Source organism: Balearica regulorum, chromosome 2 (genome assembly GCF_011004875.1).
Source record: "Balearica regulorum gibbericeps isolate bBalReg1 chromosome 2, bBalReg1.pri, whole genome shotgun sequence".
Classification (NCBI taxonomy): domain Eukaryota; kingdom Metazoa; phylum Chordata; class Aves; order Gruiformes; family Gruidae; genus Balearica; species Balearica regulorum.
In genome coordinates this window covers 93,988,566-94,003,370 of record NC_046185.1, presented here as the reverse complement: position 1 = coordinate 94,003,370, position 14,805 = coordinate 93,988,566, and the positions used below count along the sequence as shown (strand labels likewise).

General features: G+C 46.2%; 1 protein-coding gene across 1 annotated transcript in view; it reads left to right on the top strand.

Moving 5' to 3' along the window:
- SLC22A23 (solute carrier family 22 member 23) overlaps positions 1-14,805 on the top strand; it is a 114,291-nt gene that overhangs the window by 68,504 nt on the left and 30,982 nt on the right. Inside the window, 1 exon segment of the mRNA XM_075744952.1 lies at positions 11,242-11,410. Coding sequence (XP_075601067.1) covers positions 11,242-11,410 — 169 coding nt within the window.

Genomic DNA, 14,805 nt, shown 5'->3' with positions numbered 1-14,805 from the left:
ACTGTGCGTTGGCTGCTTTTGTATCAGAAGAAGTTTTCTCACCACCTATATGCTACCATAGCCTCCTTTTTCTTTTTGTATTGTCACAGGTTTAAAATTAGGGGAGATCTGACCAGGGGCTGTCCTGCTTGTGCCGATTCAGGTGTAATGGTTGCGTGCACTGTTTGACGCAGTCGCTGCTCGTCGTGTACGTGTTCCCATTCTGTCTGCCTGCCTTTGCCTTCCCCAGACCCGTGTCAGGTTTGACGCTGAGCCGCGGAGACAAAGGACTATTAATGCAAGAATCACCGCGTTAGTTTGGGCAGCACTGCCTTCTCCAGTGAAAGCACCCAAAATATAACGGCTTATTGGCTCTGAATCTCCCAAGCTCCACGTTCACAGTGTTCATGAAACATCTATCCAGAGTGCCTGGCACAAATCTTTAAGAACAAGGATGCCCCAGGGGCCAAAAGTGTGACAGCCTTTCACAAGGATGCTTGCTAATTGCTTTTGATTAAATGGCCTGCCTGTCTGCCAGCCCTTGGTGCATGCCTTTAGCCAGTGCTGTGGTATCGGGGGCTCTCCCCGACGCTGGTGATGCCACCTGAGCAATTCAGGTTCTCTGAAATGACATGGGGTTCTTCAGGGCATCACCCAAATTTCCACTGATTGCTTTTGACATCACAGGGGCTCATGAAAAGAAAAGGGACTAGGGGGTTTTGCCTTTATATATGTGCATGTGTGTTTACAGCTGTATGTATGAGAGTTTAATAACCAACCACCCAAAAGTTTGCTTAGACTCTGTATATAAGCATTTGGAGGGCTTATGACTAGATTTACACAAGCTAAAGGAGCAAGGTTCTTTCCTGGGGTTGTGTGCCTGGTGTGCGATGCTTCAGACAAGCCATCCTCCTTCGGGGCGAGGGAGGGCGTGCAGGGCAGGCGGTGCTTTATTAAAACCTAGGGAGCACCAAGCACGTTTCTTGGCCATCCGTTTAAAGGTTTCCTCCGTGCTTGTCTTTTCTGCTTGGTAAGCTAGGCTGCAAACAGCTCGAGGCTCCCGTGTCAAATTCTTGTTAGCAATATGCAGTTCTGCTGGGAATTCGGGGCTTGGTGCATTTATTCACTCATCCAACGGCGTGACGGTGAAAAGCTTCTGCCTGCAGGATCATCTCGTGTGGGATCAGCGCTTGAGGAGAGAGGGGCTGCTCCTCACTGCCCTGCTGTCTCAGCAAGCTGGGAAACATTTAATAAACCTGTCAGGCTATTTTTTCTTTGTTCTTGTCTTTTTGAGGACCGTCATCTGTCTGGAGGTTGCAAACATTTAGAAATAGCTGCTATTGGAGTATTATTTGCCACTTGGTTAATTAAGAGACTGCCATGCAAATTTGCAGCTATTGAATTTCTTCTCTGTTCTTATTTTAAGTGGCTACAATATTGTTAAAAATTTGCTAACAAATACAGATGCAGAACCCTTTCATCTGAAGCATCAAAGAAAATGAGCTTCTCTGATACCTCTCACACTGGTTTTTGTTTCATCTGCTCTCATTCATTCCCGTCAAAAAGATGCCAGTTGTGATTTAGATCCTGCCAAGAGCAAAGGGGCCAGTTGTGGTGAACAGCAGAGGTGTTCGATTTGCAAAGTATTCCTGTGATCGGTGGTGCATTTGCTTTAAAGCAAGCCATCGTTTTGGAACAAGGAAGAATCTAATATATTTCTACGCAATCTTAGTTTTGTGCAAAAATAATCAAATATTGGTACAGGTTTGGAGAGTCTCTTAATGGGGAGGGTAGGAAGTTATAGACTGGAGATGGAAGAGGAATATTTTTATAGATAGCGGTTAATGTATATGAGGATATATGTCATCACAGAGCTTTTTAATCACTTTTTAATTGCATTTAAATTAAGACATCTTTATTCTGAAATTAGCATGTTCTGTATCTACTATTTTCTTACACTCTTTGTCACTGCTGTTTAGGTTTCCAGGGCCATCCTCCTGGTTTTGTATCATAATGCCACTATTCACATATAGGAACTGTCATAAAAAATCAGTGTTGGCTGGGAGCTACTGCATGGCAGCAGCAGAGATGCTGCTGCTTTCCTCTGGGAGTGGGATAGATGGCAGCTGCATTACCACAAACGTGATTTAACATTTCTTTGGTTTTATTACTTAGTGAATGGCAGGCAGCGTAGTATGTTAAAGGTTTCTTAGGCAATCAGACGCCTGTTTTGTAAGATGTTGTTGTTTTGTGCAATGTAAAACTCGGCAAATACAGATGCTTACGGGATGAAGAACGACGTGTGCTCCCTGGGAGCCAGCTTCGATCCAGAGCATGACTGCAGGCATTGCTGCGTCCCACACAGTGGCTGGACAGCCGCTGTTCGGGGTCTCCTGTGCCTGGAGGAGCCGAACTCGCCCTTGCCCTGCTCAGCTCCCTGCTGCGAGCGAGCCCGGCCCCGAGAAGGGGTTCTGCAGCACGCGCTTGGTGCCCAGGTGGTCCCCAACTCCCACAACTGCGTTCATGGGGGGCAAGTGAATGTCCCTGCATTGAACCCCAGCTGGCTCCGTGGCTGTGGTCCAAACCCTCTGCCCGTGGGCAGCTACAGGCTGATTGCAGCTGGGAGAAGATCTCCTGAAATATCCTGACGCAGTTGAGCAATACCCGGCCTGAAATCGGGTTGGCGTGTTACCCATTTGTGCCTTACAGGAGGGTGTCAGGTGCATGGAAGGAAAAGAGAGAGAAAGGTTGCACCTTGAGCTTTGTTTGGATTTTGGACAAAAAGGGTAGCAGCATTTACTTTTTTTTCATGCTGTGCCTCTCTGTGCACGTTGTAGCGTTTACAGCAGCAGAGGTTAAGTAGTTGACCTAAAAGGCATTTTTCTGATCATAAATTCAGCACTATCCTGCTACTTGTATACAAAATGAACGTGTGATCTAGTAAGAAAGATATCTATTCTGATCAGATATCTACCTATCTAATAGATCTGATAGCTCCATCCAGTAGATACGGGGTACCTGTGCTGGTCAGCAGTGAAGAGTGACACCGCGTGTCTGCCGAGGGGTCACGCTGGCTGCCTGACCTGGAGACAGTCCGACGGCCCCATCAGCTCGGGTTATGTCAGTGCACAGACGACTGATTTGACACACATTAAAAGAGTTATTTAGATACAAATGGGGTCTAGTGTGTGTTTAAAAGAAGCCCCCACCAAATCTATGATGTTTAGAAAAGTAGCTTTGAAGGAGCACCTGTGTCACCTCATAGATGTGTTTTAGAATAACTTTGGTCCTGCTGTGCTGTTGGGGGAAAATAATCCCATTTTTCTTACTCGGCCATTGGAGGTTCAGTCTATTACTGCTGTCTTTGCTTGGCAGTGGATTGGATTTCTCCAGAGAGGAAATTAGATTTTTCCTTTCTTGCACTCTGTCTCTGTCCTGTGTTTATATCAATTCACAGTTGTCTGTGCACTGTGGTGCGCGGGATAACCTTTCCTTCTACGTGCTACTTTGTTTGCTGATCTCTAATGAACTGTATTTACACGTGGTGCTTCCTCCCTTACTACTGGGGACAGCAAAGACAACCTACAAATGGGTTCCATGTCTAAACACAGCCAGGAGCAAGTGCGGGCTTAACCTGGGCTGTTTCAGCCAGCTCTAATGGGGATGAGAAGTGTACGTAGCCCTTGGGTAGGACTTGCAGCTCTTAGAAGTTTGTAGCTATAAGCAGATATGCTGGATTTTATTTATTTACTTTTCCCCCTAGCAGCCAGCTGCAAACTTAAGGGCTTATCTGGGAGTTATTAACATTTTCTGCTGCAATCGTATCTGTTGGCTAGCCACAAGCCAGTCTGGGGGCCGTGTTTTTCTAGGAATATATAGCAAGATGATCTGTTTAGAGTGGAGGGCAAATCCCACGGAAACCGTTGGAGGAAGAAGTGGTCCCTGAGGTTTGAGAGAGCTTGGTGGGAATTAGGAAATACGGCAGCAGCAGGGACGGGGTCATCTCCCAGCAGTCTTAAAGATTGCCCTGACGGAGGTGCCGGAGTTTGTCATACCAAAAGGCTCAGCTCGGGGAGCACAGCAGTGGTAGGACGTGCTGGAAGTGCTGAAGAGCTTGGAAAACTAAGTGGTCTAGGATTATTTTTTTTCTTTCCTTTTGTGCTCTTTGGAAAAGCAGAGTCCAAACTCAAAATCCTGTCGTAGTGCCTCAGCCTGGGCTTTATTCGTGACTGAACTGAGCAGCTGCTGGGGCTCAGAGGCAAACCCAGCACTGGTGCTTTAGGATGCTGCTGCCACCACTGGCAATTTCTGGCATCCCGCATTTTGCACGTAACGCTATGTTGCCTGAGCTTTCCTCTGTTGAACTGATAGTATGGGTCTTGTTCATCTGAGTCTGATTGTTTTCCTCCCTTTTGGGATAGGGGAACATCTTGAGGGGTCCTTGGAGGGAGGGAATTAAGAGTGTTGGAGGTCTAGTAATATGGAGGAAACAGTCGAAAATGGTGATTTTTTTTTTTTTTTTTTTTTTTTCTTAACAGGAAACTGTGAATGTGAATCTAGAATCAGCGTGTCTCCTTGGGGACTTGTTTCAGTGGGAATGCTGTTGCTCAGGCTTCAGGTGCTTTGTCCTGGCCATTTTCTCCAAGGGATACTTCTGTATAATTACAGTCTTGGTGGCTCATAGACTGAAACAGGGCAGGGAGAGAAAACTGCAAAGGCACAAAAAGCAGCCAGCTTGTGGTTTCTGATGTAGCTAGCACTTGGGCTGCGGTGCAAGAATTGCTTTGTGTTTTGGGACTGGAGATGGGTGAGTGAATGCCAGAGAGTTGTTCAGGCAGTGTGATTTAACCTCTTTTTCCTCTTGGTATATTATTTGCAAATGACTTACAACTTTTTTTTTCTTTAAATAAAAGTATTTGCTATTCATCCTAGTGCAAATATCCTATGAGAATAAATGTCAGCCTTTGAAGACAAATGAGAGGGTTTTTGAAATCTGAAGCAAGTTATTTGTTACTAGTGCACAAGAAGAAGTGAGAAAGGATGGGATGTGGCCCTCAACCCCTTCGCGGCAATGACAGCTCACCCGGCGGGGTTTGGAGGAAGTGGGCTACGCAGGGCCATGCTCTGTGGTGACATGAGCTGATGTTAATCTGATTTTACCGTAGTCCACCCTGGTCACCTGTTCATTAGTCCGTCTCTCCCAGATGCACTACTCCTTCCACAGCTGCAGGTGGAGAGGGTGGGATAGAGGAGCCAACGGGAAAGGGGAGAGGGCAGCATTGCAGATATCAGGCCACAAAATACTTGGGCAATTTTAATTCAATTTCCCATCTTCTTTGGACAAGAGGTTGTCTGAAAAATTGTGGTCAAGGATATCAGCCCAGGGTTTTTTTCCATCCCAGTGCCAGGGAGAGGAGAAGCTGTTAGCAAAGACTACTTGCCCTTTCCGATCTAAAATCAATGTGCCCCTTGTCACCAGTGCCAGTAGCATTTGCTGCAGGTAACCTGCTCTCTGACTTGTGCTTTTATCATCCTTTTCTCTGCTGGTGCCCGGGGGCAGCAGCCTCCCGTGCCAGGGAGCAGCTCTGCGCGCTGTGGGGCTGAGCCCCCGTGCCGTCGCAGAGGCTCTTCATTAGCTCCCTCCTTGCCTGCATCCCGACGAGTCCGAGTGCTCGCGGTCGTGCACAGGCGGGGCTGAGCCATGAGCCCTCCTGGCCCGTCCCTCTGGCCCGTGCAGCTCGTGAGTGTGCCGGTGGGAAGAGTGCCCTGGTCCTGCTCGGAGCTCTAACTCCCCCCGATATCCCATCTGAGCTGTCAGCAGTGTTGGGATCTTCCTAGATTTTGCCAGCCATGAAGAGATACGTGCTGGAGTCCTGCCCTTTTCTGTAAATCCCAGCCTTTTTGGTCGGCTGTTGGGGACAATTGATTTTGGTGGGGAATAATTCAGAGCCCTGTTGTCTTTTGCAAGCTATTTCTAGGTTTCTGAAAAACCATAAAAAAGTAAAACCTTTCAGGACTAATGGCTATCAGCAGATGCTCCAAAGACATGTGCAGGTCTGAGATGTGCCATACCTCAGCCACCTATGGCCTGACTCTAGAAATGTCCTCCTTTCTGCTCCGCTCCCTGAGTTCTTCCAGGCACACCTATTTCCAGATGAGATGACATAAATGGCATGCGCTGGTTCAAGTACCATGTAACTGTAGTGAAGTAATTCACTGAAGTTTATACGCAGCTTCTCTTTGGCAAAACCACAGATGGCGCTTCCCGAAGGGCCTCCCAGTGCTTCATGTGCTCCGTGGAATGGACCTGCTTTTGCCTGTGAAGGCTTGTTCTGGCTTTCCCTTCTCTCCAAGGAGGGTCCCAAAGGACTACATCAGGAGGAAAAAGGGCAGAGTGAGGGAGAGAAAATGAACCCCATTAAAAGAGAAGTAATTTCAGTATTCCAAAATCTGCTTGGGAGATCTTACTCGATTCAACTCCGTTGGTGTGCCGTGGGCTGGCTCCTAGCAAATAACAAAGAACTTCTCATTTTCAGTTGTTTCTTTGTTTTGGTCTGTCAAGAAAATCTTACTTTAACCTTGCCGCTGTTGTCACATAACATGCTATGTGGATCACACGAGGGCTTGCATGTAACGATGTTGCCCTCAGCTCATTGTTTTCCTGGTCCTAAAAACTACTTATCATGCTTTTTAGACACGTTTGGAAAATGCTGCAAGTTTGAACCCTCTATTGGACTCTGTATTCACCTAAGATGCAAGAGTGTACCCTGGCAACCTGCTTGTTAAAGCTAGATGGTCAGAAAATCTGACCAAGCTCAAAGCCCTGTAGGTTCATTGGCATCTGAGGCAGCTTTTCTCAGGTCAGCATCCCTCATGAAACTTAACTCCTCTGAAACCCGAGGGCTGCCCTTGCTCGGGGGGGACCACACCAGTGAGGGAAGCCAGCCCAGGGCATCTCCAAGGCTGCCTCCAGAGGGAAGTGTGGGGAGCATCAGGGACAGAGCCCTCCTCAGTGGGGGCTTTTCCTTCAGCTCATACCTAGAAAGTTTAACTATCGCATCCTAGGGGTGTGTGTGGCACTCAGGAGTTAAGTAGGGTCATTGCTGCAATGCTATGGGTCAGGAAAAAGGACAGTGGATTTAGTAGTGGGGTAGCTGCTCTGAAATTGGTCCTCTTAGTATACAAGAAATGCTGGTTTGAAAGTCCTTTCCCTGAGCTTGGCTTTTGTCACTAGCCAATATAGCTGCTGTGGTTCCTTTGGTCAATATTTGAAAATATTTCCCAAGGGGTTTCTATATGGTGTCTCGCTGAGTTATCTAGGAGGAGAAAGTTATGTTTTTTTTTCCCTAAAGTCTCTAAGTAGGCAGAGTTTGCACAACCACACTCATTCTCTCCCAGATTTCATTCATGCATGCTCTCATACCCACGCGCTCAGAAGTACCGAGGTGTATGTCCACGTGGTCTGGCCAGGGTCACTTGTCTGATGCAGAGGACAAGAGTCAGTGGCTGCTGCGTCCTCATCACATCCCTGAGGTTGTTCTTGGCAGGCAGCAACAAACCAGTTTGGGGCTACTTTTCATATCCTTTAGGAGTTGATATTTACAATTTTTTCCCCTCATTGTTTTTTCTCATCCCTCATAATTCTCAGGCAAATAATGTATTTCTGTTCTTTTTTCTCATGGTCTTGGTATTTTATGACTTCAATTCTGTTCTTCGTCTTCTTGACACCTTATCTGTAGGTCAGGTTGTTGCTCCTCCTTTTGTTACTTGAACAAAATCACGGGCAGGGTGCGATCGGCACAACGAGTGTGTGCCATTCCTTTCACCCCGTGCTCTGCCCATTCTTCTGGTGCCTACTCACTTGCTCTCACACATCCATACGCTCATACACACACACAGACTTTTACTCTGCCCTTGTTCATTACCAGGTTTAATACTTCAGGTACAAATCGCTGCAGGCAGGCAGGATTAACGTATCTGCCCCCAGTGCTGTTCCTTCCATGCCAGAACGTGTGTCTGCACGTCCTGCACATTAGTAGTAGGGTTACTTTGAGCGCATCAGGCAGCCCCCAAAAATGCTTGAATCCCTTGTAAGAAGGGGCATAGTTCACGCCAACTCTCCCTGTGGCAGGTTTGTGGTCTGTGAGGCTGCTAAACATTGATTTGGTCATTTTTGTAAAGGAAGGACATACAGAATAGGATCCAAAAGGAGGATTTCTACACTTTATTTCTGCATTCCCCAGCCAGAGGCAAGTGCCGTGCAATGAGCCTCGTGTGTTCAGTGCCTGGTGTCAGCGATGCCTACAGGGACCGGATCTGCACCCCACGTGTGGCAGGGCCATTGCCTTCAGGCTGGATCGTACTTGCAGCGTGTGTGGAGCAGTTCTGCCACGGGGGTTGGCTGGGTCCCACTTCGGCGCTTGTGGCCCCCACTGTTACTGCTGATGGTCAGAACGTCTGTCTCACGTGTCCTGGGCATGTCTGATTTCACTGTACAAGCACTGCAGGACTGCTTTGTGTACAGGTTTCAACTTGCCCATACGATGGTTAGCCTGAGACTTACGGAAATCAGGCATCTGAGTTGGATCTGCCGCTCTGACTGTGCTGCCTAGAGTAGAAATGCTGGGCAAGGAAGCAAAATCATTTCCTCACCTGTTTCCTTGCCCACACAAAATTTTCCAAGTAGAGCAAACGGATGTTTGTTTGGTACTGATGGTAATTTCCATGATTTGTGCGTATGACGAGTTTGCTTGACTCTCTGTGCTCCACAAAGAAGTTGAGGTGGAAACCTTTTCACTGAGTGGAGGAGCTGGAGCTTTCTTGCTGGATTTGCCACGGGTGGATAAAGCTGTCCTCTGCCTTGTAGTGATTTTGTGTGAGCTGGTAATTTATCATGCAAACTGAGTGGAAAACCTTGCAGCCATAGAGGCCTCATGCCTGCGTGCATCACGGCACAGACGTGAGCATCAGCAGGGTGCCCTACCTGGAGCTGGGTGCTGTGGTGGGTGGCTTTGCTGGCAGCGGTGGGAAAAGGTTGATTGTTAAATGCATGCTAAAAACTGCAGTGCTGAATGTTTTATCATATAAAATTGATGCCAGAGATATTACAAATTCAGTAGGCTGTCCTAATATCTTGAACATTTCAACAGAGATGTGATATTTCATATACACGGAGCGCCTGCTGATGTCACTTGAAAGTCATGCTCACTCAGCTACAGCAGGAATTATTTTTTTTTTGTCTTCTCCAGCTTTTTTAGAAGAACAGGCAAAAATTGATCATATGCATGTGATAATCCAGAGATGATAGATGCTAAACAATCTCTGAAGTTATTTTCTTTCTATACAATGAATAACTGTTGCATATGGAGTTATGTACTATGCACTAGCGACTTCATAAAATACAGTTTTATTATTTGGACACCTCTTTCTGACTTCATATAAAAGTTGTTCTCTTGATTGATTTTTTTTTTTTTATCTGATACTAACCTAAGCAATGCAATTGGAATGCCAAAGCCTTACCTATCTAATGCAGACTTCCCGTTTCTATAGCAACAAAGCTCGTCCTTGTACTTAATGAAGGAATGTTGAAGTGTGAGTAACTGCGACTTGAAGGGTTAGAAAAACAAACAGAACTGCTCTGCATTTGAAGATTAGAGAAATACTCGGAAGTGACCTCTTTGCATAGAATAAAAAAAAAATTGCCTAGGCTCGGGATACTTCATTAGTAAGAATGAAACCATATTAATGTCATAAGGAGCTCTGTGTTTTAATCTTGTTTTCCTAATTAAAATGTAAAAGCCTTTTATAGCAAGGGAGAGAGTCTTTGAGGGGGTTTTTCCCCCCTTTCTTTTCCAAAGCTGCTGTGTTTGTGGTTAAGCTAATGAAAATTAGGGCTGCCTCACAACAGATATATTTTCCTTCTGTATTGGCAAAAATCCATCTATAGTTTTTTGTTATTGGCTGAAAAGAAAGCGAAGGGAAATGTGTGGTGTTTAATCTCACATTTGATCTACAAGCTAGTTCCTGGTCAGCTAGTTTAAATCTGTGTTACAGCGATAAATGCTGAACAAGCTACTGATGAGGGAGTGAATGAAGGAGCAGCTGTCATCTCTTCCTATTATCTTATAGCTTTTCAATTAGAATTTTAACAATTGTTAAATTCTAATTTAAAACAACCATAGGAAATATCGCAAGGAAAAACAACAATGCTGATAGCAACATATCATGAATGTTTACAAGCTTATGTTTCTGTAACAGCATGCCGATAAGTACTACCCAACATTTGTGGCAGGTTTATTGTGCTTAATTGTAAATCTGTAGAAGTGAATGTGGGCAAATGGGAAATATGAAATAGGGGCTTCTATCGCAATCCTACTGATGAAAAAATTGTTTGAATATGTTTCTACAAGGCAGTTCAATTTTTCTGCTATTTCTTCTGTGATTATTTTTTTTCTAAGGCTATAATGCTGATAAATGCATCCTCATTTCTGAGGACTGATTAAAGGTAGCCAGAATTCAGCATTTAAAGAAACTTTTTATGTACTCATCTCATTTGCCACAAGGCAGCCGAGACAACCAGTGATGACGGTGATAGTAGCAAATTGCCCCACAGCAGAAGGAAGGATGGAGGACAGGATAAGACAGGTGGAAGGCTGGCTCATTTGAAAGTTGATCAAGATTAGCTGTCACAAAAACAAAAAGCAAACCCAGAAACAACTCACTCAGCAAAATCCAGCTTGAAACTGGCTGAGTCGTAGCATATTAAACTGTGGGCAAGTGGCATCCCGTAAGAGCTGGGCGGCTGTATCCAACCGAGAGCTGTGCTCTTCTGCCTCCCAGCAAACTGATTGGAAAGGCATGCGGCGTCTCCGAGAAGTGTGAAAAGGCTCGACCCAAAATCTTTGGATTGTGTTTTACCCTGCATTCCATTTAAAAAACCAAATATCTTACAATTTGGTAAAATGCTTCTCTAGGCAGAGACTGGAGGAAAGCTGACAATGAGGATACAGCAGGTCTGCAGGAGACGCAATAGGTGTATGGAATTTGCAATGTTCACACCACAGCCAACTGCTAATGGGTTTCTCTAGAGCTGCTAGGGTATTCGAAGCCTAAATACAGGAGGAAACAAGATTTATGTGATAGTGCATAACTTTGGCAAAGGTCTTGAATGACATTAAATCCCTGGAAGTTTCATAAAGAGATGCTCTGTGGGTGCCTTTGCTGGTGGGAGGCTAATGCGTTTGCGTGTGCTCTGTGTTCCAGGGATAGAGCTCTGTCCTCCCGGGCACCGGTTCATGATTACCATGGTGGCGAGCTTCATCGAAATGGCAGGGCAGTTCCTCATGCCGGGGCTGGCTGCCCTCTGCAGGGACTGGCAGGTCCTCCAGGCAGTCATCATCTGTCCTTTCCTGCTGATGCTGCTCTACTGGGTGTAAGTATTTCTTCCTCCTGTCAGGTCAAAGGCAACGCGAGCTCCTAATGCTGGACTTGGGTGGTGCTTCACTGTCGGAAAGTGTGTGTGCTTTGCGATATGTATCAGCCTTTCCCTTTGTTCTTCCATTCACTTTTTGCAAAGGTTTGACTTTGAAATATGAAATAATAATTTTGTAATTTTGTGTAGCACGCACATAGGTTACACGCTGCCACATGGTGGGAAGTTGGGAGATGGTCCTCTCTTGCTGAGCAAAGTTGTATTTTGCAATTATTCTGGCTGTCGCTTCCTCTTTAGAGGTGAAAACTATTCCTGAGAAGATGCATCTCACCCTAGCTGTTGTTAGATTGTGCCGGTACAGCTAAATATTTCCATTAAAACCTATATTGTGGTTCTGGGCTGTCACTGTTGGTTTCTTTGGCCTGGGTTAGCCAAGCTAGGTTAAAAATAACACGCGTCAGCTTGCGAACAAGCACGCTTGGACGTCTTCTGTGTGTGAGCTAGCCAGCCCTCAGCTAGACTGCCTGCTCAATTTTGCCAAAATTAGCCCACGCTGTGCCGAAGGCTGGGCGGCCGGGCTGTGCCGGGCAGCGGCTTGGGATCGTTCCCGCAAGGAATCCTCCCCTCCCAGCTGCTCCCACTCCTCTCTGCCTGCTGCACTGGCAGCGCTGCGGCATTGGTACGGCTGTCCTGAGATAAGTAGGGTGGCTGTCACCTTGCAGACGGTGCCAGGTCCATCCCCACCAGGACTCTCTAACTCTCTCAAAAAATCTTTATTGTTGTTCTGTCTTAATAGTGACACGCAGTGGCGGCATAACACAACAGAGGCTTACGAGAGCAGTGGTGTACAAAACCACGACAGTAACAACACACTAGATCGTTCGTTTTAAAGATAACTCTAACAAGACTAAAATATTTAGTTGGCCTACACTGAAAAAAATGAGGAAAAAGGCCACCACACCATGCAGGACCAGGCTGTTTATGTACCATGGGATGCCAAGCTGCTAGTTGTAATGCCTGACAAGTTGCAACACATAAAAACTTGTTACAGTATGTAAGAATTTTTAACAGTTGTATATTTATTTTTCTATTAATGCATGAAGGCCTTACAGAGTTCTCCTGTGTTCATCGCGTTAACCCTCAGTTGGGATTTCTTCGCTTATCCCCAAGCTCACAGAGGTAGACATGCCCAAGCTCACAGAGGTAGACATGCTGCAGCTTGGGCTGAGGGTAAAACACAGCACACGGCGGAAAGTTACAAGTCCTTTGCAAGATAACAGTTGTGGGGGTTTTTTCCTCCCCGTTTTCCAACATATAGCATCTAAATAGTCTCATCTTGTCAGTGTTCATCTTGATGATGAATAAGCTAGAGTGTTCTTGTTAATGTACAATACCGTTCTCCCAAACCTGCCATATGTTATATACATACAAACACGTGCAGGTCTGCTCCAAAACCTCTTATTGGGATGCCCGCCAGCTGGAAAGCATTATAGCCACCACTGGATAGAACCCAATATCAAACATAATGTTTATAGATATTTGTGTCCAAAAAGTAGGTGCAATAGTATGAAGACACCTGACGGCAGCAGTAACCCCTCAGCAGTCTTGTGGAGGCAGCACGTTTTCCAGGTGGCTGAGTCAGGGTCTCGTACGTTCCTGATGAGAGGTTGTCCCTGGGTGACACTGAAAGCAATAGGAAATGCTAATGTTTATTTCCTAATCTGCAAGAGCTTGTGGCTTTTTGGCTGGACGGGACAGGCAGATCACGCAAATAGATCTCCCTTATATAACGTGTGATGCGACAGCTTGATAAATAGTGGTAACAGGATTTGTGTTCCTCGGGGTTTTTTGCATTTGCAGAAACGGACTCTGGTTAGGATGCCTGTTTAATTAGGCAGTCGGTACAGTATGCACTTCTCTCTTAGGCTTTTCTCTTCCATCTGTTGCATGTTCTCTGGAAAGTGCTACCATTCTATTACCTCTTTCCTTTCCTCCCCTCTTCCCCGGGTATTGTGTTGAGGAATAGAGCGTGGACCCACAGCATGTGTTACAGATGGAGGAAGAAAACGGATTTGTAATAAAAGAAGTGGAAAACTGCACTGCTTGTTAATTCCCCATCGTGTACCCTAAGCAGTGAGTCCAACAGCAGACGCTGCGATAGCCCCTGTGCTGCCTCCCCCTTGCTCCCTTTGCTTCCCTCTCCTGCTGTGAGAGCTGTTTGCCCCTCCGTGCTGGGCCTTAGCCCTCCCCCACCTATAGACTTGCTCTGGTCCCGGCCACGTGCACGTGGCAGGCTGTACCATCCCCAGGAGGCAGATGGCTGAGCAGAGCGGGGAGCCCGGCATGGATGGGGAGTAAGGAGGAAGCAGATGTGTCTAGGAGGGATGGACTGGTGGGCTGGGACACCTGCGCATCAAGCAGATGCCTTTGCCGAGCTCTCGGGTTGCTCTGGAAGGGCAGAGAGGCACCCACGTAAGCTGGATATGAGCACAGGGGTTGGTTACAAACATATGAAAATAAGTTGATAGAAATTAGGCTCCTTTCAAAGTGTGTCTGTGCGTTAGAGCCACAAGGGAAGGGGAGCTCCAGTTACACAGAGGGATTATTTCCTCTCCCTTGGACGCAGGAAGCTCCTGACAGAACCATGCCATGAAGGTCGGCAGAGGTATCAATAATCTGAAATAAACTTCTGCTTCACTCTAACCAGAACTGAAGACTGGGAAGGGGTGGCCAAGTCTTTTCTGGTGTTGTTAGATTGGATTTACTGTCACCAATACAGAAAGCTGTAATAACTGGACTTGTTGCCCTGAGGCAGACCCCTAATTGACACACTGCACCCTTTCCATGGGCACGGGTTTGCTCTGCATCGGGGCAGGATCGTGGTTCTCCTTCCAGCTATGCATGGTGCCTGCCTGGCCTTTTTCTGGTTGTCAAGGATTCTTCACTCTCAGGATTTCTTGGGCTTAGGATTTTTTTTCCCAATGTCCTTCCCACTCTTCTCCCTTTCCTCTCCCAAGTAGCAGCTGTGTAACAGGAGATGAACATTTCCCCATACCCACCCACCCCTCATTCTTTTCTTCAACTGTAAAACGCTGGTCCTTTCCTCTACCCCCTCTCTGGAGCCAAGGACAGGGAGTTTTTGCATTCAAAGAAATTCTTAATTTTTCAAATATGCATTTGCAGTACAGGACTTTTTGCAGGAGGATATGGCAAAGCATCTGTGCAGCACCAGTGGTAGTAAATAAGCTGTCAAGCTGAATGGCTGTCATCATGGCTGTTATGTATTTTTATTGCCTGATATCATTTGTATTGCAGTCTGCCTGACTTCTCTCCTTTTTTCTTCTTCTTAAAAAAAAAAACAAACCCACACACACAACTTTCTCTGTCAAGGATGG